Raw genomic sequence first — 23,933 nt, forward strand, 5'->3', positions numbered from 1 at the left:
TTTCACAGGGGCTTATGTGTCACTGCATCAGCGAGGAACAGGGGGAGGGCGTGAGAACGGTCTCCCGGCGGGAGCGAGCTGAGCAGGAATCCACAAACACTCACATGCACACACACACACACATACACACACTCACGCACACTCATACACATACACACTCACACACATATACACACTCATACACATACATATATACACACACTCATACACATATACACACACTCACACAAACATATCACACACTCATATATACACATTCACATACACACATATACACACACACACTCATACACATATACAAACTCACACACATATACACATATACACACTCATGCACATACATTCACACACTCACACACATATATACACACACACACATAAACACACTCACACACATAAACATATACTCACACACTCATATATACACACACTCACACACCTATACACACACACATATACACACACTGACACAAACACATATATATATACACACACACTCACACAAAGCAGACACTGAAAAGGAATTACACAAATTCAGACACTGAGCAGAAATCACACATACATGCACACACAATCTGACACACACTTTCTCTCACACATATTTGGACACTGAGCAGGTATCACACACACACACACACTGAAAAGGAATTCTCTCTCTCACACACACTCCACTGAGCAGGAATTCACACACACACACACACACACACACACACACACACACACACACACTCACAGCCCCCTACACTCTCCCCGCCCACGCCCTCCGCTCCCCGGGCTGGCGTGTGTATGGAGGGGGAACGCAATCCTCATTCCAGGGCTGGATTTCGGGGACTTCTCACCCCTCACCTCCCTCCACCATCCAACCCAGGTGGGAAGGGAAGCCCGTGTTTGTGGGGCGCCTCCTGTGTGCACGCCCCGAGGGCCATGTCCCCCCACATCTGATGGCATCTTTGTACTGGCTCCTGTTGTCTCCTCACACCCCCTGTGGGCTCGTGACTTCGAGGGACATGATGACCAAACGTGCCCGCTGGCTCCGCCTGATGCCGGCATGCTGGAAATAACAATGACCATGACGGCACGACAGCCAAGCCGGCCCGAGACCAGCTGGGTTCCTACTCGGATCCACCTCATCTGTCGGACCTCTCTGTGCTGTGGTCAGGACCAGCTTCCTGCTTAGAGTAGGAAAAGTCACCGAAGGTCCCCTGGCTACCAGGACTTGGGGCCGAGAAGGACAGAGTGACAGATGGCATAGGGAGCAAGGCACTTGCCTGGCACGTGGCCGTTTCAGACAACTCCAGCACAATCCCCAGCACCACAAATGGTCCCACGAGCACTGCCAAGGCTGTCTCCTGAGCACGGAGCCAGGACTCTCCCCCAAGCACCACTGGGTGTAGCCCACCCCGCACCCCACCCCCTAAAGACAAAGATAAAAGGAAAAAGCAAACAAACGTGGTCCTGTCTGTGATGCTGGAACCCGAGCCTGGGGTCCAGGAAGAGACTGGTGGGTGCTCAGCCCCACAAACACGCAGAAGGGAATGAGGGTGTTTGGGCAGGTGCTGGGTCTGGGTGGCAGCTGTAGATAGCTGGCCCCACCACACCACAGCCCCACGTCTGCTGTGCTGGGTGCTGGGTGCTGGGACTCGACCCCAGACTCACGGGGATGACCTGTGGCTGGATCTGATTTGGCTTTTTATCTGAGTTCGAGTCTTTAAGAGTCAGCACACACAGAAAATGACAGTCTGTGCATCTGTGGGGGCAGCTGTGCATGGTAGGCTTGGAGCCTCTGCTCTAGACCATTCTCTCATCTGGGCCCCTGCATCTCACCTGCTGACCCACAGGCTCAGGAGACCCCCCCCTCCACACACACACACACACACACACACACACACACACACTCACTGTTTGATGCTGTTGACGGCAATGCCCTTCCCCAAGCACTGGTTGTGCCCTGCGCCCCACGGCAGGCTGTAATTCTTCAGTCTCTTCCCGCCCTTGTAGAAATCTTTCTTCTCCGAGCCGTCAGGATTCAAGAATCGGTTGTATTTAAATTCCTAAGGAGGGAGAGACACGGCAGCTGAAGGTCCCAGGCAGGCTCAGTCTCCCAAGAGAGATCTCTGGGGCCTTCTTGGGATGGGGAGTGGGCGAGTCCCCATCCTGCCAAAAAGCCCAGCACCTCACCGGTGCCCGACCCCCGCTGGCCCAGCTCCGAGACTAATCTTGGAGTGACTCCAAGCTGCTGAAGCTCCTGGAATGTGCGGCCACAAATGTGGCCACTTTGCGGGGAGGTATACTGTCATTCTTGGTGGTGGAATATGTGCACTGGTGAAGGGATGGGTGTTTGAGCATTGTATAACTGAGACTTAAACCTGAAAGCTTTGTAACTTTCCACATGGTGATTCGATTAAAAAAAAAAAATGTGGCCACTGAGCATCTCCAAAACTCACAGCGCTGATGGCTCCAGAAGGAAGCACAGCAGATTGTACGGGAATGCTGCAAAGAAGCCCAAACAGTGAGCGGAAACAGTAGCAGCACCTCCCAGCTCAGTAAATACTCTATAATAACTTTAGCAACACCGTTGTGGGATATACATTGTAACAAGCAACATAAAGTGGATTATCTTGTGCCTCTAAGGGGCCGGCTTGGGGAGTGGGGTGGGAAACTGGGGACACTGGTGGATCGAAGGGCACGCTGGGGGTGGGATTAAGTGCTGGAACACGGAATACCTAAAACACTGGATGGTGAACAACACTGCGAATGGTGGTATTTAAATAAAGCTATAAACATTCAAAAAATTCCTAAATAGAAAGAATGTCCAATTTCAACCCCCCCAACCCACTTATGACCCAGAAAGCAAGAAGAAAAAGGGGTGAGGACGCTCAAGGGTTCACCACAATCTTACTTCCCAAGAGAAAAACTGGAGACATGGGAGAGTGTGTCGGAAGGAACTGGCTGATCTTTAAGAGGTTGGGGGGGCTGAGTATGCTGACATGAGAATAATGTGTCACAGCCGTGGCTGAGGGGACACAGCAAGTTCTGGAGCAGCACTGCCTGGCGTCTGCACAGGTGAGCTTTGTGTATGTCTGAAAAACCCTAAGAATGGTGCCAGTGGGCAGGAGAGACAGTTGAGCAACTATGGCACTTGCCTTGCACACAGCCGACCCGGGTTTGATCCCTGGCATCCCATCCGGTCCCTCAAGGCCCACTAGGAGTGAGCCCTGAGTACAGAGCCAAGAGTAAGCCCTGAGCACTGCCAGACAGGGCCAACGAAAAAAAGGAAAAGAAAGTCAAATATTTCTGGCTACATTGTAGACAGTGAAGTTGAGGATTTTACCTGAACACAAGGTTTAGCACAAAGTCATGGTGAATGAAAGAAAAATTGATAGAATAATACATAAATGTGATGACTGGGTACAGCAGAAGGAAGCTTCTTAAGTGGTCTCAATCCCCAATGGAGGTTGTGTGACTGAATGTCAGGGGTGCAGAAGAAAATCTGGCAACAGCGAAAGGTTCCTTGATCCGAAACACCAAAAATTAATTCATGGGATCCAGCTTAGGAGACCCCTTCTCACGCCATGGGAAGCGGGAGGCTGCCTGCCTCCCCTCTCTGTCTCTTGTCTTACATAAAATCTCTGCTGAATTCAGAAAAAAATGAACTCCCAATCAAATGCATAATGAAGCCAAGGTGTTCCCAGCGGCACTCCCCAGTGTGGTATTTCTCACACAAAAGCGATCACGGGTGGTGAGAAGAGTTAAAGAAGCCCTGAACTAGAAGATGGGAGGTGGGTGGGTGGGTGGTGGAATGGTAGGTGGGTGGACAGGTGATGGCCAGGACAGACAGGTGGGTGATGGATGGATGGATGATGGGTGGATGGGTGGATGAACTAATGGATGGATGGGTAGGTAGATGTGTGGGTGGGTGGAAGGGTGGATGGGTGGATGGGTGGATGGGTGGATGGATGGGTGGGTAGATGAATGGATAGATGGATGGATGAATGGATGGATGGATGGATGGATGGATGGATGGATGGATGGATGGATGGGTTGATGGATAGATGGATAGATGGATGGGTGGGTGGATGGGTGGGTGGATGGGTAGATGGGTGGATGGATGGATGGATGGATGGATGGATGGGTGGATGGATGGATGGATGGATGGATAGATGGGTAGGTGGGTGGGTGGGTGGATAGGTGGGTGGATGGATAGATGGGTGGATGGATGGATGGATGGATGGATGGATGGATGGATGGATGGATGGATGGATGGATGGATGGATAGATGGATGGATGGATGGGTAGATGGATAGATGGGTGGGTGGGTGGGTGGATAGATGGGTGGATGGATAGATGGGTGGGTGAGTGGATGGATGGATGGATGGATGGATGGATGGATGGATGGATGGGTGGATGGATGGATGGATGGATGGGTGGGTGGGTAGATGGGTGGGTGGATGGGTGGGTGGATGGGTGGGTGGACGGGTGGGTGGATGGATAGATGGGTGGGTGGGTGAACAGATGATGGCAGTAGGTGGATGGATGGATGACAGAGGATGCATAAATGATGGCTGGATGAATGGGAATACAGCATAGGGTTAGGCACACACAATAAGCACCCAAATCTGTTAGGAATTATCATCTTGCCCCACAGAAAGTCTAGAAGAGGGAGCAGAAGTGTGAGAGTGCTTTGGGGCCAGACCCAGTGAGTTCAGGGCATACTCGAGGCTCTGTGCCCAGGGACTGTCCAGCATCAGACACGTGCAGGCGAGCGCCTCCCCCTGCACTACCTCCGTGCCTGGAGGCTGTGCTGAGACCTCGAGCAGCTGAGCTCCATGCGGGCCGGGTACTGCAAAGGGTCCGTGCAGGGCCTCACTGAGGCCCCCACAGCTCCTGGGGGAGGAGCTAAGACGGGCAGAGGGAAAGAGGGGCGAGCAGAGAGTGGCACGGCCACAGCGAGCAGAGTCAGGTGCCACCCAGAGGCGCCAGTCTCTCTCCCCGCCCCGAGCCTGGCCCACCACTCACCTCTGGGTCAGCGTAGATTTCCGGGTCCCTCTGGGGACTCAGGAAGGGGAAGAGGAGGAGCCGGTCCCCACGCCGCAGGCTGAAGTGGCGCCCGTCTGCCAGGGGCAGGGCTAGGTCTGCCAGCACCTCGCGGGTGATGAAGGGCGCGGCTGTGAGCCGGAGGCTCTCACTCAAGGCGCTGTCTGCGGGGGACAAGGAGGGCTCAGGGGGGCTTCCCGCCCCGGGACTGCACGCACCCCCACCCACGAAGCATGCACCCCCCACCCACGCAGCACGCACAGGGCGGCCGGGCAGAGCGCGAAAGGCGGCAAAGGTCAGGTGGCGGGTGTGTTGGGGTCTCCCTCGGGAAACAGCCCCCGCCCCATTCAGCGAAGCTGTTGACTTTACACCTCAACTGAGCTAGGCCGGTCAGGGCACCCCAACACTCTGCCCCTCGGCCTGGCCCACGACGGGCATGTGACCCCATAGACACGGGGTGGGCTGGGGAAGGAGGGCGGCATGAAGGGGCACCCTCATGGGTGGGGGAGCTCCTGGAGAAGCGAGGAGCCTCTTGCCAGAGCCAGAGGGCAAGGGGGTCAGAGATGGAGAGGTGAGTCCGGGGGCAGGGTGGAAGCGCCTGGATCCACCTGTGCCTGAAGCCAGCTGCCACTGACCAGTTAGCATCTTCCCCCAGTCGAGTCACTCTCCATGTCCTTGTAGGCAGCAATGTCCTCGCGGGTCTGACAGCACGTGACTGCTGGGTCGAGGGACCCCGTGGTGGGGGGTGGCAGGTAGGGGGCAGCTCAAAGGACAAGGCTGGGCCCTGAGGATGGGGGCCCTTGTCTGGGGAGACCCCAGGGCCCCGGCACTGAGACTCACCGAGCACGGGCGAGCTGTCCGGGACCTTCTGCAGGAAGGTGGGCTTCTCCGGGGGCCCCACCGCGCCCTTGAGCTCGTCACGGACTGCGGCCAGCGCCGCGGGGGTCCTGAGCAGGAAGAGCAACAGCCAGAAGGCGGCGGGACCCGTGTTCCCCTGCGGGCGGGCGGGCCGGGTTAGAGGAGAGATTCATCTACACCACCCTCCCAGGCCTGGGAGTGAGGGTCCGTCTACACCACCCTCCCAGGACCAGGTGTGAGGTGTCCGTCTACACCACCCTCCCAGGCCTGGGAGTGAGGGTCCGTCTACACCACCCTCACAGGACCGGGGGTGAGGGTCCGTCTATACCACCCTCCCAGGCCTGGGTGTAAGGCATCCATCTACACCACCCTCCCAGACCCAGGTGTGAGGGTCCGTCTATACCACCACTCTCCCAGGCCCGGGTGTGAGGCATCTGTCTACACCACCCTCCCAGGCCTGGGGGTGAGGATCTGTCTACACCACCCTCCCAGGCCCGGGTGTGAGGCATTCGTCTACACCACCCTCCCAGGCCCGGGTGTGAGGCATCTGTCTACACCACCCTCCCAGGCCCGGGTGTGAGGCATCCGTCTACACCACCCTCCCAGGTCCGGGTGTGAGGTGTTTGTCTACACCACCCTCCCAGGCCCGGGTGTGAGGTGACCATCTATATCTCCCGCCCAGCTCGGGCCAAGAAGGAGGCCCAGAGGCCTGGGTCCCGCACCCAGACATCCTGTGTGGTCACCTGTGTCTCAGCCCTGGGTTGGCCAGAAACTACTGAGCTTGGCAAAGCCCAGGGCCCGTTCCCAGGCCAGCCCAGCACCCCTGGCCTCCAGCAAAACTGTGACCTGTGACCTCAGGGGCAACCCCAGAGCCGGTCAGTGGCAGGTGGTGACGGAACAAGATGCTCATTAAGCCTCCGCACAACAGCTGCCGGGGGAGGCCGCGCGGGGCTGCCCAGCGGGGCAGGTGGGTCAGTGAAGCCACCTGTGTGTCCCGCTGGGTGACATGGTCACCCCACAGCGGTGACGGGAGACCTGAGGCCTTTCCTCAGAGACTGAACCTTCACATCTTTGCCTCTTTGCGGGTACGAAGCAAAGCGGCAATAATGAATCACTGTGAAAACTCTAAGTTCCCTGAAGCCGGAGCAATATGCAGCGGGCAGGGCAGGGCGTTGCCTGGCACACAGCACACCCAGGTTCACCCCTCCCGTCCCACAGGGTCCCCCAAGCCCGCCAGGAGTGATCCCTGAGTGCAGAGCCAGGAGTCAGCCCTGAGCACTGCTGAGTGTCGCCCCCAAACAAAACAAACAAACAAAACCCCCATAACTTTCTTGAACAGGCATTATTTAAAACACCCCAAAAGGGTAGGGAATGTAGCTCAGTAGGAAAGTGCTCGCCCTTATTTTATTTATTTATTTATTTATTTATTTTGCTTTTTGGGTCACACCCAGCGATGCACAGGGGTTACTCCTGGCTCACACACTCAGGAATTACTCCTGCTGGTGCTCGAGGGACCATATGGGATGCTGGGAATTGAACCCGGGTTAACTGCTAACTGCGTGCAAGGCAAACGCCCTACCCGCTGTGCTATCGCTCCAGCCTCGCGCTTTATTTATGAGCCTTTATTTATGAGATCCTGGATTCCATCCCAGGACCACCAAAAAAGAGACGTTTAAGCCCCCCACAGGCTAGATCGGAGGGAACTGTCTGGAAGTTTCTTCGACTTCCACCTTGGCGGAACAGTTTTACACTCAGGGCCTGAGCAGGTGGCTTCGAAGTGTCCGGGCGCCCTGAAGTGAACTCCGAGGGACAGACCGACAACCCTGCCCCCCCTAATATGGAATATTAACGAGTCATTAGGCAGCCTGTTTATCCAGGCCTTCTATTATTAGACGCAATTCCACGCAGGGAGAAGGACATTTGCACAGATACTTATCAAAGTGCTGATGTATCAGCAAGAGACTGGAGGCGGCCTGGGGCCTGTCGATACAGGAAATCAATGACGACGTCCGGTCATCTGCAGGGTGGCTAGAACGGGGCTGGCCAAAGGAGCCAGCGAGTGCAGGCATCCAGGGGACACCGGGGCACGGGCAGCAAGCGCTGGGTGGGGCTTGGTGGACGGCCCTCCACCGAGGACATGAGGCCCTCCAGGCTGCACCTGGGGAGAGCCAGGGGACCCGGGCAGGGGCGGGGGGGACCGGGCAGGGGCAGGGGACCCGGGCAGGGGCGGGGGGGACCGGGCAGGGGCAGGGGACCCGGGCAGGGGCGGGGGGGACCGGGCAGGGGCAGGGGACCCGGGCAGGGGCAGGGGACCCGGGCAGGGGCGGGGGGGACCGGGCAGGGGCAGGGGACCCGGGCAGGGGCGGGGGGGACCGGGCAGGGGCGGGGGACCCAGGCAGGGGCGGGGGGACCGGGCAGGGGACCCGGGCAGGGGCAGGAGCTGACTTTCCGCCGTGTCCGGCACTGGGAAGCGTCTGACTGTTTTATACGGGGGCACTGCTTTTAGAGGGAGAAGAGAGCCATCGATCTTCTGCAGCGGCGGCCAATGACAGAGGAAGGACGCGCCTCACACGGTATTTTATAAAATTAAAAGCTGGGGTTTAGTCGTGGTCTCGACCGCAAAGACAAACATCTGGGCAGAGGCGCCGAGACAACCGCGGCCTCCGTGCTGATGAAAAGGCTTTTCCCTGAGCCTCTGGGACTCAGCCCCGAGAAAGCCCCAGAGCCCTCCCTCCCCGGTGGCCACACCTGCCCCCCCCTCGGGAGGAAAACTCAGCACCCTTATCCCTACCTCTGGCCAGCACTGTCCCTCGGGGCCTGGACTCTGAACTGGGCCCCCAAAAGCTGGGATTGAAGCCCAGTTTTCTCTCTGTCTCTCTGTGTCTCTCTGTCTCTGTCTCTGTTACTGTCTCTCTCTCTCTTTTTCCTGTTTTTTTTTCCACACCTGACAGTGCTCAGGGCTCACTCCCGGCTCTGTGCTCAGGACTGACTCCCGGCTCTGTGCTCGGGGCTCACTCCCGGCTCAGGACTCAGGGCTCACTCCCAGCTCAGGGCTCAGGGCTCACTCCTAGCAGTGCTCGGGAAGGGTTGTCTGGAACAGAAACCCGGGTCGGCCACAGGCAAGCGCCCACCCTGTGGTGCATCTCCAGCCCCTCCTGGCTGTGTCCAGCCACCCCCCCTCTGGGTCTGGGCAGCTCCTCCCGTCCCCTCCCTGGGCCCACAGAGACAGGATGACGCTCCCCCCAGGGCCAAGCTCAGACCTGGTGCTCAGAAGCGGGCCCCTCCCCCAGCCTGTTCTGGGGAGCACACAGCAGGGGGCACTCCAGCCCTCCCGGCACGTAGCATCCGCAAGGTCACTTGCTGTCCATCACTCAAGTTGCCAAGGAGATGACAAATAACAGCCTCGGCTTCCAGCGCGGCACCAGGGGCCGTCCCGCTGCCACTGAGCGACGGGGCGGGGCCACCGCCCCTTAGTTCCAGAGCGGCGTGGGACTGGGGCTGCTCAGAGCCCCGGGATGCCGTGTCCCTCACAGAGGGGACCGATGCGTGCGTGCACGCCCCTGCGTCCGTCCCTGTGGCCAGACAAGCACAAAAGGCCCTGAATTCAAGACACTGGCGGCTTCTTCCATGGGGCCCCGCCCTGTCTGCCTCCATCCACGCAAAGGCCAGCCTGACCCCTGTCACCGCCAGGGGACACGAGACCTGGTGCCCAGAGACCCAATAAACTGTGACTCCTGCTACCTCTGCTACTCCCAGAGAATGGGGGGACACACATCCACATACGTGTATACAACATGTGCACACATGAAAATAGGCATGAACATGTCTTCATATTAGTCCCAGAGAATGGGGGACACACATCCACATACGTGTATATGATATATGCACACATGAAGACACATGAAATGAACATATTTTCATGTTAGTCCCAAAGAATGAGGGGACACACGTCCACATACATGCATACAATATGTGCACACATGAAAACACGTATGAACATGTTTTCATGTCAGTCCCAGAGAATGGGGACATGTCCACATATGTGCATATAATATGTGCACACATGAAAACATGCATGAACATGTTTTCATGTTAGTCCCAGAGAATGGGGGACACATGCCCACATACATGCATACAATATGTACACACATGAAAACATGCATGAACATGTTTTCATGTTAGTCCCAGAGAATGGGGACATGTCCACATACGTGCATATAATATGTGCACACATGAAAACATGCATGAACACGTTTTCATATTAGTCCCAGAGAATGGGGGACACATGCCCACATACATGCATACAATATGTACACACATGAAAACACGCATGAACATGTTTTCATGTTAGTCCCAGAGAATGGGGGACACATGTTCACATACATGCATACAATATGTGCACACATGAAAATACGCACGCACACACATGAACACGGGCACACCTTAAGGAAGACACACCCATGCCCACCTCATTCCTACACGTCCGTCTCTGCTCGGACACGGTGTGCATGCCAGCGTGGGCCCACACCCGTTCACCTGTGCATGCACACGGCCCCGCGCGCAGCCCGGCACCCACCTGCGTGGCCCAGAGCTGCAGGAGCAGCGCTCGCGCCTGCATCTGCTCCGACACGCCCAGCTCCTCCAGGAACAGCAGGTAGCTCCGGAGCCACGCGCTCCGCTGGGCCCGGCCGGCCAGCCGCCCCGGGGACAGCAGGCCCCACAGGCGAGTCTTGGCCTTGCCCACGTGCTCGAGCTCCTCTGCGGGGACAAAACACGGGGGGGGGTCACAGACGCAGACTGAGCGCCCCCCACCCCCCAGGACAGACCAGCCCCCGACCCCGGGCCCAAGGCAGACCTCCAGGAAGAGGCCACGAGGGAGGGAGCCCTGGGGAAGGCAAGAGGGGCCCGCGGTACGCCCTGTCTGACCCGGGGGAGAAGCACAGTCTGGACGATCAAAGCGGGGCTGGAGCTACAGTACAGAGGGGAGGGCATTTGCCTTGCATGCAGCCAACACGGGTTCAATTCCCAGCATCCCACAGGGTCCCTGAGCACCGCCAGGAATGATTCCTGAGTGCAGAGCCAGGAGTAACCCCTGAGCACTGCAGGGTGTGACCCAAAAAGAAAAAAAAATCCCAAGCACTAAAAACGCTCTCACAGACCCACGAAGTGTGTTTGGGGTGGGCGGGGGGGGGGGAGCCCCCTCCACCCTCTGGTTTGGAGCTGGCTGCACCCAAGGGTCACAAGTGTTCCAGCATGGGGGCTATTCAGGGGCCACATTCCGTGGATTCCCTGAAGCGCCCTGGCCCTGGCGGGGGACGCGTCTCCTGGGAACTGCGAGAAACAGCCCTCTCGGCTGCGCCAACTTCCTTGGCCCTGGAGACCCGTTGGGAGCATCTCCGTCTTGGGGGTCCCTCTCGGGGGTCCCTCTCCACCTAGGCCCATCTGGTCAGGACCTCGGGGGCAGCCCAGGCACGCGGTGCTTTAGACGGGAGAGGGTGGGTGGGTCTAGAGGGGGCTGTGTCCTCGGAGGATGAGGGCCGGGCACCACAGTGCGTAACGAACTTCTGCAACCCAGTGACCGCCTAAGACCCAGCCCAAAAGGACGGGCCTAGGACGGGAATCGAGACACGCCTTGGAGATGGCCGGTAAGCACAGGAAGGACCCTACACACCAGGGAACCGCAACTGGACACCAGCTGACGCCCTGGGGCGGAGGCAGCTCAGGTGGCAGAGCACGGCCCTGTCCGCTGAGTCTGGTGCCCGGCACACTAAGGCCCGAGCAGCGCTGGGACATCTGTATATGGGAGAGTCGGTTTTCTTTAAGTTAAAGGAGCCGGGGAGATGGCTCAAGCGACTGGGGCATGGGCTCTGTATGTGGGGGCCCCGGGGTTCACCCCCAAGTACCGCATGGTCCCCTGAACACCAGGGGAGTAGACCAGAGCACTCCCAGGGGCTATGACCTCCCAAAAGATATGCAAGAAATGAAGACGAGGAGGAGGAAGTGGAGGAGGAGGAGGAAGAGATGAGGAGGAGGAGGAGTAGGGGAGGAGGAAGGAGGAGCAGGGGAGGAAGGGGAGCAGCAGGGGAGGAGGAGGAGGAGGAGGAGGGGAGGAAGGGGAGGAGCAGGGAGGAGGGGCAGGGGAGGAGGAGGAGCAGGGAAGGAGGAGGAGGGGCAGGGAAGGAGGGGGAGGAGCAGGGGAGGAGGAGGAGCAGGGGAGGAGGGGGAGCAGCAGGGGAGGAGGAGCAGGGGAGGAGGGGGAGCAGCAGGGGAGGAGGAGCAGGGGAGGGGGAGCATCAGGGGAGCAGGAGGAGGAGCAGGGGAGGAGGAGGAGCAGGGGAGGAGGGGGAGTAGCAGGGGAGGAAGAGGGGCAGGGGAGGAGGAGGAGGAGCAGGGGAGGAGGGGGAATTAGGAGGAGCAGGGGAGGAGGAGGAGCAGGGGAGGAGGAGCAGGGAAGGAGGGGGAGCAGCAGGGGAGGACGAGAAGCAGGGGAGGAGGAGGAGCAGGGGAGGAGGAGGGGCAGGGGAGGAGGAGGAGCATGGGAGGAGGAGGGGCAGGGGAGGAGTGGGAGGGGATCCTAAGCGTGAAGGCAGCAGTGGCGACTCTGGCTCTCCGCAGTGTGGCTGTGGGTGAAGTCGGGCCGTTTCTCAGAAAGTGAAATAAAGAGGCGCTGGAGCGACAGGACAGTGAGAAGGACTTTTGCCCCGCACGCAGCAGACCCGGGTTCGGTCCCAGCATCCCATATGGTCCCCGGGGGACCGCTAGGATTGATTCCTGAGTGCAGAGCCAGGAGTAGCCCCTGAGCATCGCCGGGCACGGCCCCCAAACAAATACATTGATTAAAAGTATTTTTAAATTCAAAAATAAATTAAAAAATTAAAATTTCAACACTGTCAGAATACCACAGAGCACACGGGAAACGTCCCCCTCCCAAGAACCCAGAGAAAGCCTCTCCAGAAAGAGCTCACATGTTTCGATTCTGCTGACAGAGACTTTCCTGAGGAGCACTTCTTCAGGAGCACCACAGTCAATTCTCTTTGCTTGTATGTTTGTGTTTGCTTTGGGGCCACACCCAGCAGCACTCAGGGCTTACCCTGGTGGTGCTCAGGAGTCTAGACACGGGTGCAGGGGACACAGACCAGACCCTTAACCGCTACACTATCTCGGCAGCCCAGACTCAATGTTCTAAGAGTCCCCCAAAAGATCTTTTTTTTTTTTTTTAAGAAAAGCAAGCTACGGGGCTGGAGCGATAGCACAGCGGATAGGGCGTTCGCCTTGCACGTGGCCGACCCAGGTTCGATCCCCGGCATCCCATATGGTCCCCTGAGCACCGCCAGGAGTAATTCCTGAGTGCAGAGCCAGGAGTAACCCCTGAGCATTGCTGAGTGTGACCCAAAAAGCAAAAAAATAAAATAAAATAAAAAGAAAAGAAAAGCAAGCTCATGTGAATAGCCATAATAAAAACAAAAAAACAAAAAGAGTTTATAGGGGCGTGCCATTAAAAAACAAACAGGGGCTGGAGAGATAGCACAGCGGGTAGGGCGTTTGCCTTGCACGCGGCCGACCCGGGTTCAAATCCCACCATCCCATATGGTCCCCTGAGCACGGCCAAGGGTAATTCCTGAGTGCAGAGCCTGGAGTAACCCCTGTGCATCGCCGGGTGTGACCCAAAAAGCCAATAATAATAATAATAATAATAAAAAACAACAGAAAACTTTCCTTTCAATCCCTGCCTTCCCAGAGGTAAAAATAAATAAATAAAATAATAATAATAATAAAACCTCACATTAAAAAAAAAAACAAAGGCAAAGCCCCAACACAGCCAGGGCTAGGCGCCTCCTGGGAGCCGCGGGTTCTTGCCACGGCGGCGCTCGGCCCTGCAGTGTCCGTCGGACTCTCCTGCTTGTGACACTCTGGATCCCAGCCCATCGGTGACTCTCGAGTTTGCTTTTCCGAGCGACGTGCCCTGAGTGTCTCTGTCTGAGCAGCTATAGCTAGACACGAGCACGTCTGCAGAACGAACTCCTGGCACTGCAAGCGCAGGGTCAGGGGCCCCTGTGCACCGCATCGTATATCCCGGTAGGTCCTGCCCAAGAGGCGGAGACGTCACGGGGCAAACACCGGCTTCCAAGTCCCATCTGTCGCTCCCGGCTCCGGCCACACAGAGATACCTTCTGCAACATCGCCACCTGCTGCTCAAAATGGGAACTGCAGCCCTCTCTGCCCATACCTGGGATACTCCCGGGGTACACTGGGGGCACCTCCCCCACACCCTGCGTCTCAAGAGGGTCTCACTGGAGAAAGGGGCATGGCGAAACCACTCTTTTTATGGGGGGCGGTCACACACGGTGATGCTCAGGGGTTACTCCTGGCTCTGCACTCAGGAATTACTCCTGGCGGTGCTCGGGGGACCTATGGGATGCTGGGAATTGAATCCGAGTCTGCCACGTGCAAGGCAAATGCCCTCCCCGCTGTGCTATTGCTCCAGCCCCGCGAAACCACTCTTCTCCTAGAGAAACACTGGGTGCTGGGATGTGCTAGGTACTTTAACCCCAGGAGTTTGCAATCAGCCTGACCAATTTTCCATTCTCAGGACGAGCGGGAGAGCAGAGCAGGTGGGGCGCCTGCTTTGCACATGACCGACCCGGGTTCAATCCCCGGAACCCCAGATGGTCCCCTGAGCACCGCCAGGAGTGAAGTACAAAATCAGGAGTAAGCCCTGAGCACCAACAAGTGTGGCCTAAAAGCAAAACAAAACAAAGCACAAATTTCCACGTGACTCTGCCAGTTTCCATCTGTGCCAATGACACCGGTCTCACCTCCTGAGACTGCAAGATGGGTATAATAGTCTCAGGCTTCCAGAACTGAGGGGAGAATTGAACAAGATAATGTGTTGCCTGAAGAAAGATGCTTAAAGGGCCAGAGCAATAGTCCGGTGGGGAAGGCGTTTGCCTTGCACGTGGCTGACCCGGGTTCAATCCTCGGCATTCCATATGGTGGAGCAATTTCTGAATGCAGAGTCAGGAGGAACCCCTGAGCGTCGCTGGGTGTGACCCCAAAAAGCAAAAAAAAAAAAATGCTAAAGACTTGAATAGGCAATTCAGAAGGAGGAAATGTGAAGGCACTGGAACGAAAAGGTGTTTCACAGCTGGAGGCAGAGAAGTGTGCCAGGCGGCAGAGCCATTCAGTGCCCGTCAGATTGGCAAGGATTTGAAGGCTGCTAACTGCACATTGGGATTTGTAGAAAATTCAAATTCAAATAAGTTATCCGCCTCTGCCCATCAGATTGGCAAACAAATTAAAAGACTGATAACATCTGGTGGGAAATGAGAGGCCTCCTTCCCGCTGGGGAAGCAGATGAATTGCACCCGGTCTGGAAATGACCAAGCAGGGGAGCAGGGGTCAATACAAATGATAATGTATGTGCCCTTTGACCTGGCCAACCCACTTCCAGGAAACTGTCAAAAAGAAATAAAATCAGCAGATGGCAGAAGAGATAACCCAGTACAATAGGATACTGAAATAGCCACTCGACAAAAGGAAGCAATTATCAAATTCTATTGCAATCAGATAAGTGGCTTAAATACTGACCAGCAAGAGCTGGAGCGTCTAGAGTTTTCATGTTAATTTTACATCCTACTTAGCTGGATTCTTTTCTGCTTGAGATAATTTTATCACTGATTCTCTGGGGGTTTCCAGGCACCGTGTCAGACCATGCATAAATAGGTTTATTTATTTCCTTTTTATCAGTTCTTACATGGCAATTGATTTCTTCTCTCTAATTGCATGGTCTAATATCTCTAGAATACAGCTGAATTGACATGGGAGGATGGACAGCTTTATCGTCCCATTTTTAAGAGTTAACAAATTACAGGGCCGGAGCGATAGGCCAGCAGGGAGGGCATATTTGCCTTACATGGGTTCGACCTGGGTTCGGTCGCTGGAAGCCTCTGTGGTCCCCCTGAGCCCACCAGAAGTGACCCCTAAGTGCAGAGCCAGGAGTAATTCCTGAGCACATCTGGGTGTCCCCCCCCAAAAAAAAGGTAAATTACAGTAAATATAAATAATTTTGTAAGTAATACAGAGAAGCTCTAGCTATGTGTATCTGTCTCTATTTTCAAACTAGAGTAGCTCTACAAAGTGCCATGAAAGAATAGTTAGAGGCAAGGGAGCACTGGGTGAGCATCTTACTGCTTCTTACTGAAGGCATCTCTGATTGTCAACTTCCAGGACTCCTTCCTAACGTAAGCAATCTGATGGTGGAAGGTTTTGCATTTTTCAATATCTAAGGCAAAGGAGATGCCCGATACTGGACAGTGCATAACCCGTTACCAGGCAAATCAATAAAGTGCTTGCCCAACAGTGCTCTCTTCACAGCTACACTCTAGGAAGTTCTTACTTTTCCCCCCATTTTACAGCTGAGGCCACGGAGGTCTCCAGAAGCCAAGAAGCCTCTGTCAGCCCCCCAAACTCATAGTCTGCCCAAACCACCCTCCCCCAGCCCCCACAGCTCTTCAGAGACAGGAGCGGGGCAGGCGGCAGGCAAGCTCCTGGCTCAGGACCACCAACACAGACAGACAGAAACGTGCACCCTGGGTTCCAGGACAGAGCAGCCATGAGGCTTCCCAAGAGGATGCCCCCTCTGGCCACGTGCGGGGAGGCTTCTACAAGCTGACATGGCAGTGCTCAAGGTGTGCGGTCCAGGGACAACTCTAAGGGACTGGACAAGTTGACAAGCACACCTCTATCCCCAGGCCTGAGGCTGGAAATGTGCCCCCCTGAGATCCCCTAAAGTTGGTGTTTCCCAGAGACCCTGCACCAGGGAACAGACAGAATTGCCTGAGTGAAATACTACACAGCAAGGAAAAAGGACAAGCCATCACTACACACAGTGGCCTAGTTGGTGAGTGCACACACACACACACACACACACACACACACACACACACACAGAGAGCGAGTATGAAGGGAAAGAGACAGATGCAAAGGGGTAGGCACTGAGGGCCTGACTACAGTGGGGGGAGAGGGCTGAGCAAGCAGGAGCAGGAGACAGACACACTCACGTCTGCGCTGTGACTCAGGGGACAGTGTGCTTTTCTGCAGCAATCTGCCTCAGTAAGACAGGGGCGGGGGGACATCAGCCACGCACGTGTTCGTTCCCCAGAAGAGACAAAGCAGCCAAGACTCTTCAAAGCAGGACACAGACGTGTCACCAAAGCCACGCTGCGTGTTTACAGAGAAAGCTCAGCCCGGGCCGTGGAGGCGCAGGGGTGGGGGTGGGAAGACCTGGGGCGGGCGGGGAGGGGGTCTCTGCTTGCTCTTCCCAGTGGCTCACTGCTGCCCGCATGTCTTAGGAGCAAAAAAAGAAAAGCAACAAAGATATTCCCACATAGGAGCAGAGTTTCGGGCCCAACGGCAGAGGCTCCGACTGAAACACTCCGAAAGGGGAACCAGAGAGACGGTGGCAGCCCGGGCACACGCCTGCCCACGGAGCCCCGGGCTCGAGCCCAGCACTGCCGGGTCCCCAGGAATGACCCTCCAGCACAGAGCAGGGTAGCCCCCGACACTGTCAGCTGTGCGCACACACACATGCACATACACACACACGCACACACACATGCACACACGCACACACACGCTCACACACACACGCACACACACACGCACATGCACGCACACACACGCGCGCACACACTCACATGCACACCCTCCAGGAAAATTCCCCAGAGCAAGCCCCTCTGCCCTGAGCCGGGCCTCCCCACTCCTTGGCTACCCCGGGGACGGGGAGCTCACTGCCTCCAGACCCCCTCCCCTGAGTGCCTTTCCTCCACGTCTGTCCCCAGGACACTGGTGCCCCCCCCACCAGGCCCAGGGTCTCACCTGGCGACAGCATGCCGTGGGCCAGTCTGGGAAGCAGCTTGTCGAGCTCCCGGAAGGTGCGGAAGACGTCGGCCGAGTGGGCTCGGTCCTGGGCCTGGCTCCCGGGCGTGGGGGGCGCCTCCTCCACTCCGTACAGCGTCAGGTAGCCGGCCCTGGGGACAGTGGGGGTGAGGGGGGTCAGGCACCCCCCGGCCACGCTCGCCCTTGGCGCTTGCTCCCCCAGACCCCGGGCAGCCCCTTCCTCCTGCTCTCTGCCCGGGCCGGGAGGCAGCAACTCTCTGCCCACCGGGAGACCACACGTGCTGAGGCAGTGACCACAAGCAAGCCGGAGGGGCAGCAGGCGGGCCTGCCAGTACCAGCAGGAAGCTGGAGTGCAGGAGCGGGGTGCTCAGGGGGAGTCTGGCACCTGGAGGGCGCAGAGCTGGGGTGGGTGACCAGAAGGAGGGACCAAAGGCCAAACCTCTGAGCCAGGAAGATGTGGTAAGGGCAAGGAGCACTGTGCGGTGAGCTGGGGGCACCTGTCAGGAGGGGAGGTGGATGCTCCTGCAGAGGGATTTAGGGAGGGCTGCCTGGAGGAGGCGGGTCAGTGCTGAGACCTGCAGGATGGGCAGGGGAAGAGGCCACAGCCGAGCTGAGGGACAGGTCAGGGCGCTTAGAGGGGCAGGTGCAGCAGGAGTGGGCGTGGCTTCGGCTGGGGCTCGAATGAGTGGGCGGGGCCTCTGGTGGGTGGGCGGGGCGGGGCCTGGGGGGCCTGTGGGAAGTGGACAAAAGTGCCTTTAGGCAAACCAGCTCCCCGGCTGTGCCCGTGTGTGCATCACACACGCCGCGGGAAGCGTTTCCCCACCAGGCCGAGCGCCACGGCCCCGTCCCAGGGGGGAAAGCACAGGGCTCACTGCCCGTGTGGGGGTGGGCAGACCCCTCAGACGCCCTGAGCCTTCATCCCGAGCCCCCCACCCCAGCTCCTCCTGGGAACTGGGTTCCGGGGGTGGGAGTGTCCCCAGGAGGGGTGGAAGCAGGATGAGAGAAGGGGGGACGGAGAGGGGGTCTATTCCTGCTGCGCCCCTCCCCCCACAGTGCGGGGAGGGGCAGTTTCAATCAGAGGGAAGGGAGGGAGGGAGGGAGGAGGGAGAGGACAGGGAAGGAGGGAGGAAGGAGGGAGGGAAGGAAGGAGGGAGGGAAGGTAAGAGGAGGGAGGGAGGAGGGAGAGGAGAGGAAAGGAGGGAGGGAGGGAGGGAACTTGGTGGCTGGAAGACGGGTGGAGGAGAGGCAGATGGTCACGTGGGTGAGCGGGTGTGTGAGGAGCAGGTGACTGGGTGGGTGGGTGACCTGTGGGTGGTCGGGTGGTGCATGGACAGAGGGACGGGGACAAGTAAGGGACAGACAAATGGCTGAAGCTTCCAGGCCGAGATCTCAGGGATGGTGGGACCATCCTGGCTCCAGGTCCCGGGGCTGCCCCCAGCGCCCCCAGGTGGAGAGAGGGCTCACGCCTGGACCCCCCACACACACAAGGCAAGCGGTGCCCCCCTCTGTGAACTCTCGCTCCCTCCGGAACAGGCGCCGCCCACAGCCCAGACTCAGCCCATAAACATGTTTGGTTTGGCCGGTGAGTTTTCCTAAAACAAACTGAACCTATATTTAAACTTTGGGGGAAATTTACTCAAAATCTGGATTTCCGCCTTGTCTTGTAATGACAAAGGAGAGAACCAAGGCCCCGGGAGCTCGGTGGCCCACTTGGGCTGGAGCTGGGCAGGGGTGTCCCCGGAGGGGCCGAGCTGCAGGCCAGGGTCCCCGCTCGGTCTAGGGGCCGCTGTTCCCATCTGTCGTCCTGCCTGCTCGTGTTTCCTGCACCTCTACTAAAAACAGGCAGTACAAAGAAAGGGAAGTACAAAGGCCTCGCCCTGGGGGCTGGGGGGGCCTTTCCCCTTTACTTCAGGGTCGCCAGGGCCAGCGGAGGCCAGCAGGCATGTATGCACACAGGGGCCTCTAGGTGGCACTGGAAGCCATAAGGGGAAAAGACGGCTGAGGGACCCCAACAGCACGCCTGCAGAAGGGACCCCTGAGATGAGGCTTGAATGAGGCTTCACGAAGGGAGATGACGCACACACATGCAGGGAACAGCACGCCTGGGCAAAGGAACAGACATTACAAAGACTCTGGGACTTGGAAGGGGGAGGAGGGGCAGAGCAGGGTGGGGGGAGGGAGCAGGGTCAGAAAGGTCACCCAGGGTCCGCCCGGGCAGGCTGGGAGGCTTAAGCGGTGGCGTCTCAAGGACTGGGGTCACCCCTTCTCGGTGTCCCGGTCACCAGCCAGCCGGTGTCCTGTCTATCTGCGGGCAGTGAGGCTGAGCCCCCCGGGGACAGCGAGGCGGGACTCGGGGAACCCACCCCACCCCCAGCGGCCGCTACCCTGTGCCTGCAACTCCATGGCCTGAGCAAACCCAGCGGCCACCAGCTGCCTCCCCAGGGACACAGGCAGCCGGAAACGAGGGACCGTCTCCGTATGAGCCTGGGGGTTCCCGGCTGCTGGTCCTGGGCCCCCGCCCCCAGTGACAGGGCCACCCAGGTCAGTGGCTGGGGCCAGTCCAGTGCTCACGGCCCCGGCAGGGGGCTCCTGGGCACAGGGTGAGGCAGGGTGTCCCGGGCGCTGGGCAGACAGCACCAGCTCCTCAGCTGCATGTCACCGCCTTGGGCACGCGGAGCCTGACACGGGTCACCCTGGCGGGCACAGCCCAGATAGGCCTCCCAGGGAGCCTGTCCTCGGTCTGAGTGGCACCCGGTTCGGCCCCTCTCGGGGTGACCTAGAGGCCCCTATTTTGTCCTGGGCCTCCTTGGACCCAGGGGACACGGAGGCTCCCCCGGCCAAAGCGGGGGGGGGGGGTGTTCCTTGGCAGTCTTTGCCCCAAGCTGCTTCCCCTCCCCCGCCTCCCCGTTCCCCTACCCCCCACCCCCCCACCCCAGAGCTGGCCCCGCCGGGCGCACTCACCGGAGCAGGACGCCGTAGCAGAACTCAAAGAGGCCCGTCTCGTGCCAGCCGCTGCCCGCTTCTGTCGCGTCGCCCAGCAAGACGGTCCGCAGGTTGGTGTCCACGGCCTCGGTGAGCGCCTGCAGCTCCTTGTGGAGCAGCGTCCTGGGGACAGACAGGCGTGGGTGCCGCGTCCACAGGCGGCCCCGGGGCCAGCCCAGGGCGGTGCGTCCCCGCCAGCACCCGGCCCACCACAGGGCACGGCCGCTCTCGGGCTGGAGAGACAAGCCTCAGGACAGTGGGGAGGACACCTGCCACACACGCGGCCAGCCAAGGCCCGACCCCCGGCACCCCATAGGGCCCCTCGAACCCGCCAGGAGTGATCCCTGAGCACAGAGCCAGGCGTCGGCCCCGAGCATCACCGGGAGTGTCACCCGCCCCAAATCAGCTTCCGGCTCAGGGATACCTGCTCTGGTGGCGGCGTTCTGCAGAGGCAGAAACCTGGGGACAGAGGGGCTGGAGCGATAGCACAGTGGGGAGGGCGTTTGCCTTGCACGCAGCCAACCCAGGTTCAAATCCCAGCATCCCATATGGTCCCCTGAGCACCGCCAGGGGTGATTCCTGAGTGCAGAGCCAGGAGTGACCCCTGTGCATTGCTGGGTGTGACCCCCCAAAAAAAAAAAAAACCTGGGGACAGAGAAGAGAGTGACTCAGGTGGTCAGTGACCCTGCGGGCTCCCAAGCCGGGGCTGGCCAGCTCCACAGGGCAGCCCTCCTCATTCCAGGCACCTCTGGGGGACGAGCGTCCTTTCCCCTCGGACTCTAAGGCCGCTAACGGAGCAGGTGTCCGCAGGGTCGCCAAGGGAATCTGGCCGTTTCCCCGTGTGTCCAGTCACCCAGAGACTATTTATCCTGGAAGCGCGTGTGGCCCAAGCTGCAAGGCCCCTGCCCCGAGCCTCTGCGATGGTCAGCACTGGTCCTGCCAGGGGATGGTCAGAGGCCACGTAAGGTGGCGCCCCGAGTTCAGGCCCCGCAGCCGGGCAGCACCCGTGTGCGACTGCGACACCCTGGGGAGGGGGCAGGGACCCCGTGCTCCGTGGCTCGGGCGCCCCCGGCCTCAGAGAGGGGATCCACGGCTCCCCCAGACCGCATGAACGTCGGGGGCCCGTGGGTGAGTCGGCAGGGCTGGGTGGCCAGAGGAATCCCAGAACTCCCGCACAATGAGAGCTCTGGGGCGTCCAAGTTGGGGAAACAACAGCAGAGTCAGGTGGGAGAGTGGGTGAAGGGCACCTGGGCCCTCGACGGACGCGGCCCCAGCGCTGCCCACTGCAGTCCCAGCCCCCTCTCTGCCTCAGGACAGGCAAGCTCCTGCAAAACTCTCTGAAACTGGGGCCGGAGCGATAGCACAGCAGGGAGGGCGTTTGCCTTGCACACAGCCGACCCAGGTTCGATCCCCAGCATCCCATAGGGTCCCCCGAGCACTGCCAGGAGTAATTCCTGAGTGCAGAGCCAGGAGTAACCCCTGAGCATTTCTGGGTGTGAAAAAAAAATAAAACCAGAACCCTGTGAAACTCGTGGGGCAGGCCCTGAAGGAAGGCGGTCTGGCCCCTGGCCTCAGCTTTAGCTGGCCTGCAAAATCCAGCTTTCTAGAACCTTCCTGACCCCAGGAGAGAGTGTTGTGCTGATCACAATTGGACCGTGGGGACCCTTAGGGTGGACACTCGGCCTTACTCCCTTGGTCTCTCTGAAAGACAAGGACAGGCTGTGGGCTCCAGCTCCGTCACAGACCAGCTACAGACTGGGGAAGTCGCTTCACAGCCCTGAGCCTCAGTTTCCCCCTGTGTGAATTGAGGATGTACTCTTGAGGCTGCGGCACAGATGTGCCAGGGCAGGAGAACTCAGGGGGCGGGAGAGGACAAGGGCCCCGGCTGACCACCCTGGGCCGGCTGCTCACGCCCCACAAGAGGCAGGAGCTTGGTCGGGTCAGTGACAGGGCCGGTGACCTGGTGAAGTCACTGCCCGGAGCCCAGCTGTCCCCTGACGGTGGTGGCAGGGCGGGGGGCTGCCACCTGCTCCCAGTGTGAAACCGAGACCGAGTCTGGCTGGACACGAGGCACAGCGCAGGAGTGCCAATCCATGGGCCCCACCCCCTCACTTTAGACGGGAAAGAGGCTCAAGGAGGAGGCGGCTGGGAGGGAGGGTGCGGCCAGGCCCGCCGCCTCCTCCTGAGAGCCAGGTCTCTGCTCCCACCCCTGCCCGGGGTGCTCTGTGGGGGCCGCGCCAGCCCCCGCCCGCACTCACGGCTTCAGCTTGGCCTTCTCCTCGCCCGGGACGTGGTCCGGAAGCCGCACGTCGAAGATCCGCTCCATGAGCAGGAGGGCGTAGGGGTGGAAGTCCAGCCTGCTGCGCGGCTCCCACACCACCGAGTCGTAGGAGTGGGGGTCCAGGAGCACAGTGACGTACCTGCCTCCCACCAGCACCTGGGGGCGGCAGGACTCACGGTGAGGGGCTCAGGGCCGCCGGGAGGCAGGGACCATCCCTCGCCCCTTTCCAGCTGGAGAGTGAGGCAGAGGCCTGGAGCCAGGGCTGCTCTAGAACCCCAGCTGGGGCTCCAGAACCCCAGCCGAGGCCACTCTAGAACCCCAGTTGAGGCTCTAGAATCCCAACAAAGGCTGCTCTAGAAACTCCAGCCGAGGCTCAAGAGCCTCAGCCAAGGCCACTCTAGAACCCCAGGTGAGGCTCTAGGATCCCAATCGAGGCTGCTCTAGAAACCTCAGTCAAGGCCGCTCTAGAACCCTAGTTGAGGCTCCTAGAACTCCTTTCTCTGGTTCTTGTCAGAGCTCCAGTTGCAGGAGTCAGCCCACATATGGAAACAGGGAACGTTGTATGCCTCAGGGATGGAGGGAAGAAGGAAGGAAGGGAGGGATAGTAGGATGGATGGACAGATGGATGGACCAATGGATGGATGGATGAATGGGTAGATGGGTGGATGGATGGGTGGATGGATAGATGGATGGATGGATGGATGGATGGGTGAATGGACGGATGGATGGACAGATGGATGGGTGGATGGATGGATGGATGGATGGATGGATGGATGGGTGAATGGACGGATGGATGGACAGATGGATGGGTGGATGGATGGATGGATGGATGGGTGAATGGACGAATGGATGGATGGATGGATGGATGGATGGATGGGTG

General features: G+C 58.7%; 1 protein-coding gene across 1 annotated transcript in view; it reads right to left on the reverse strand.

The window, feature by feature from the left end:
• Window positions 1-23,933, reverse strand: part of PTGIS (prostaglandin I2 synthase) — a 40,049-nt gene that overhangs the window by 4,748 nt on the left and 11,368 nt on the right. The window contains exons 3-9 of the mRNA XM_055139364.1: window positions 23,031-23,209; window positions 20,752-20,895; window positions 17,770-17,921; window positions 10,469-10,650; window positions 5,875-6,028; window positions 5,017-5,198; window positions 1,900-2,051 (exon numbers count right to left, since the gene is read on the reverse strand). Of these exons, the coding sequence (XP_054995339.1) occupies window positions 1,900-2,051; window positions 5,017-5,198; window positions 5,875-6,028; window positions 10,469-10,650; window positions 17,770-17,921; window positions 20,752-20,895; window positions 23,031-23,209 (1,145 nt within the window). The remainder of the gene's footprint in view (window positions 1-1,899; window positions 2,052-5,016; window positions 5,199-5,874; window positions 6,029-10,468; window positions 10,651-17,769; window positions 17,922-20,751; window positions 20,896-23,030; window positions 23,210-23,933) is intronic.

The sequence above is a fragment of the Sorex araneus genome, chromosome 5 (assembly GCF_027595985.1).
Source record: "Sorex araneus isolate mSorAra2 chromosome 5, mSorAra2.pri, whole genome shotgun sequence".
Lineage (NCBI taxonomy): Eukaryota > Metazoa > Chordata > Mammalia > Eulipotyphla > Soricidae > Sorex > Sorex araneus.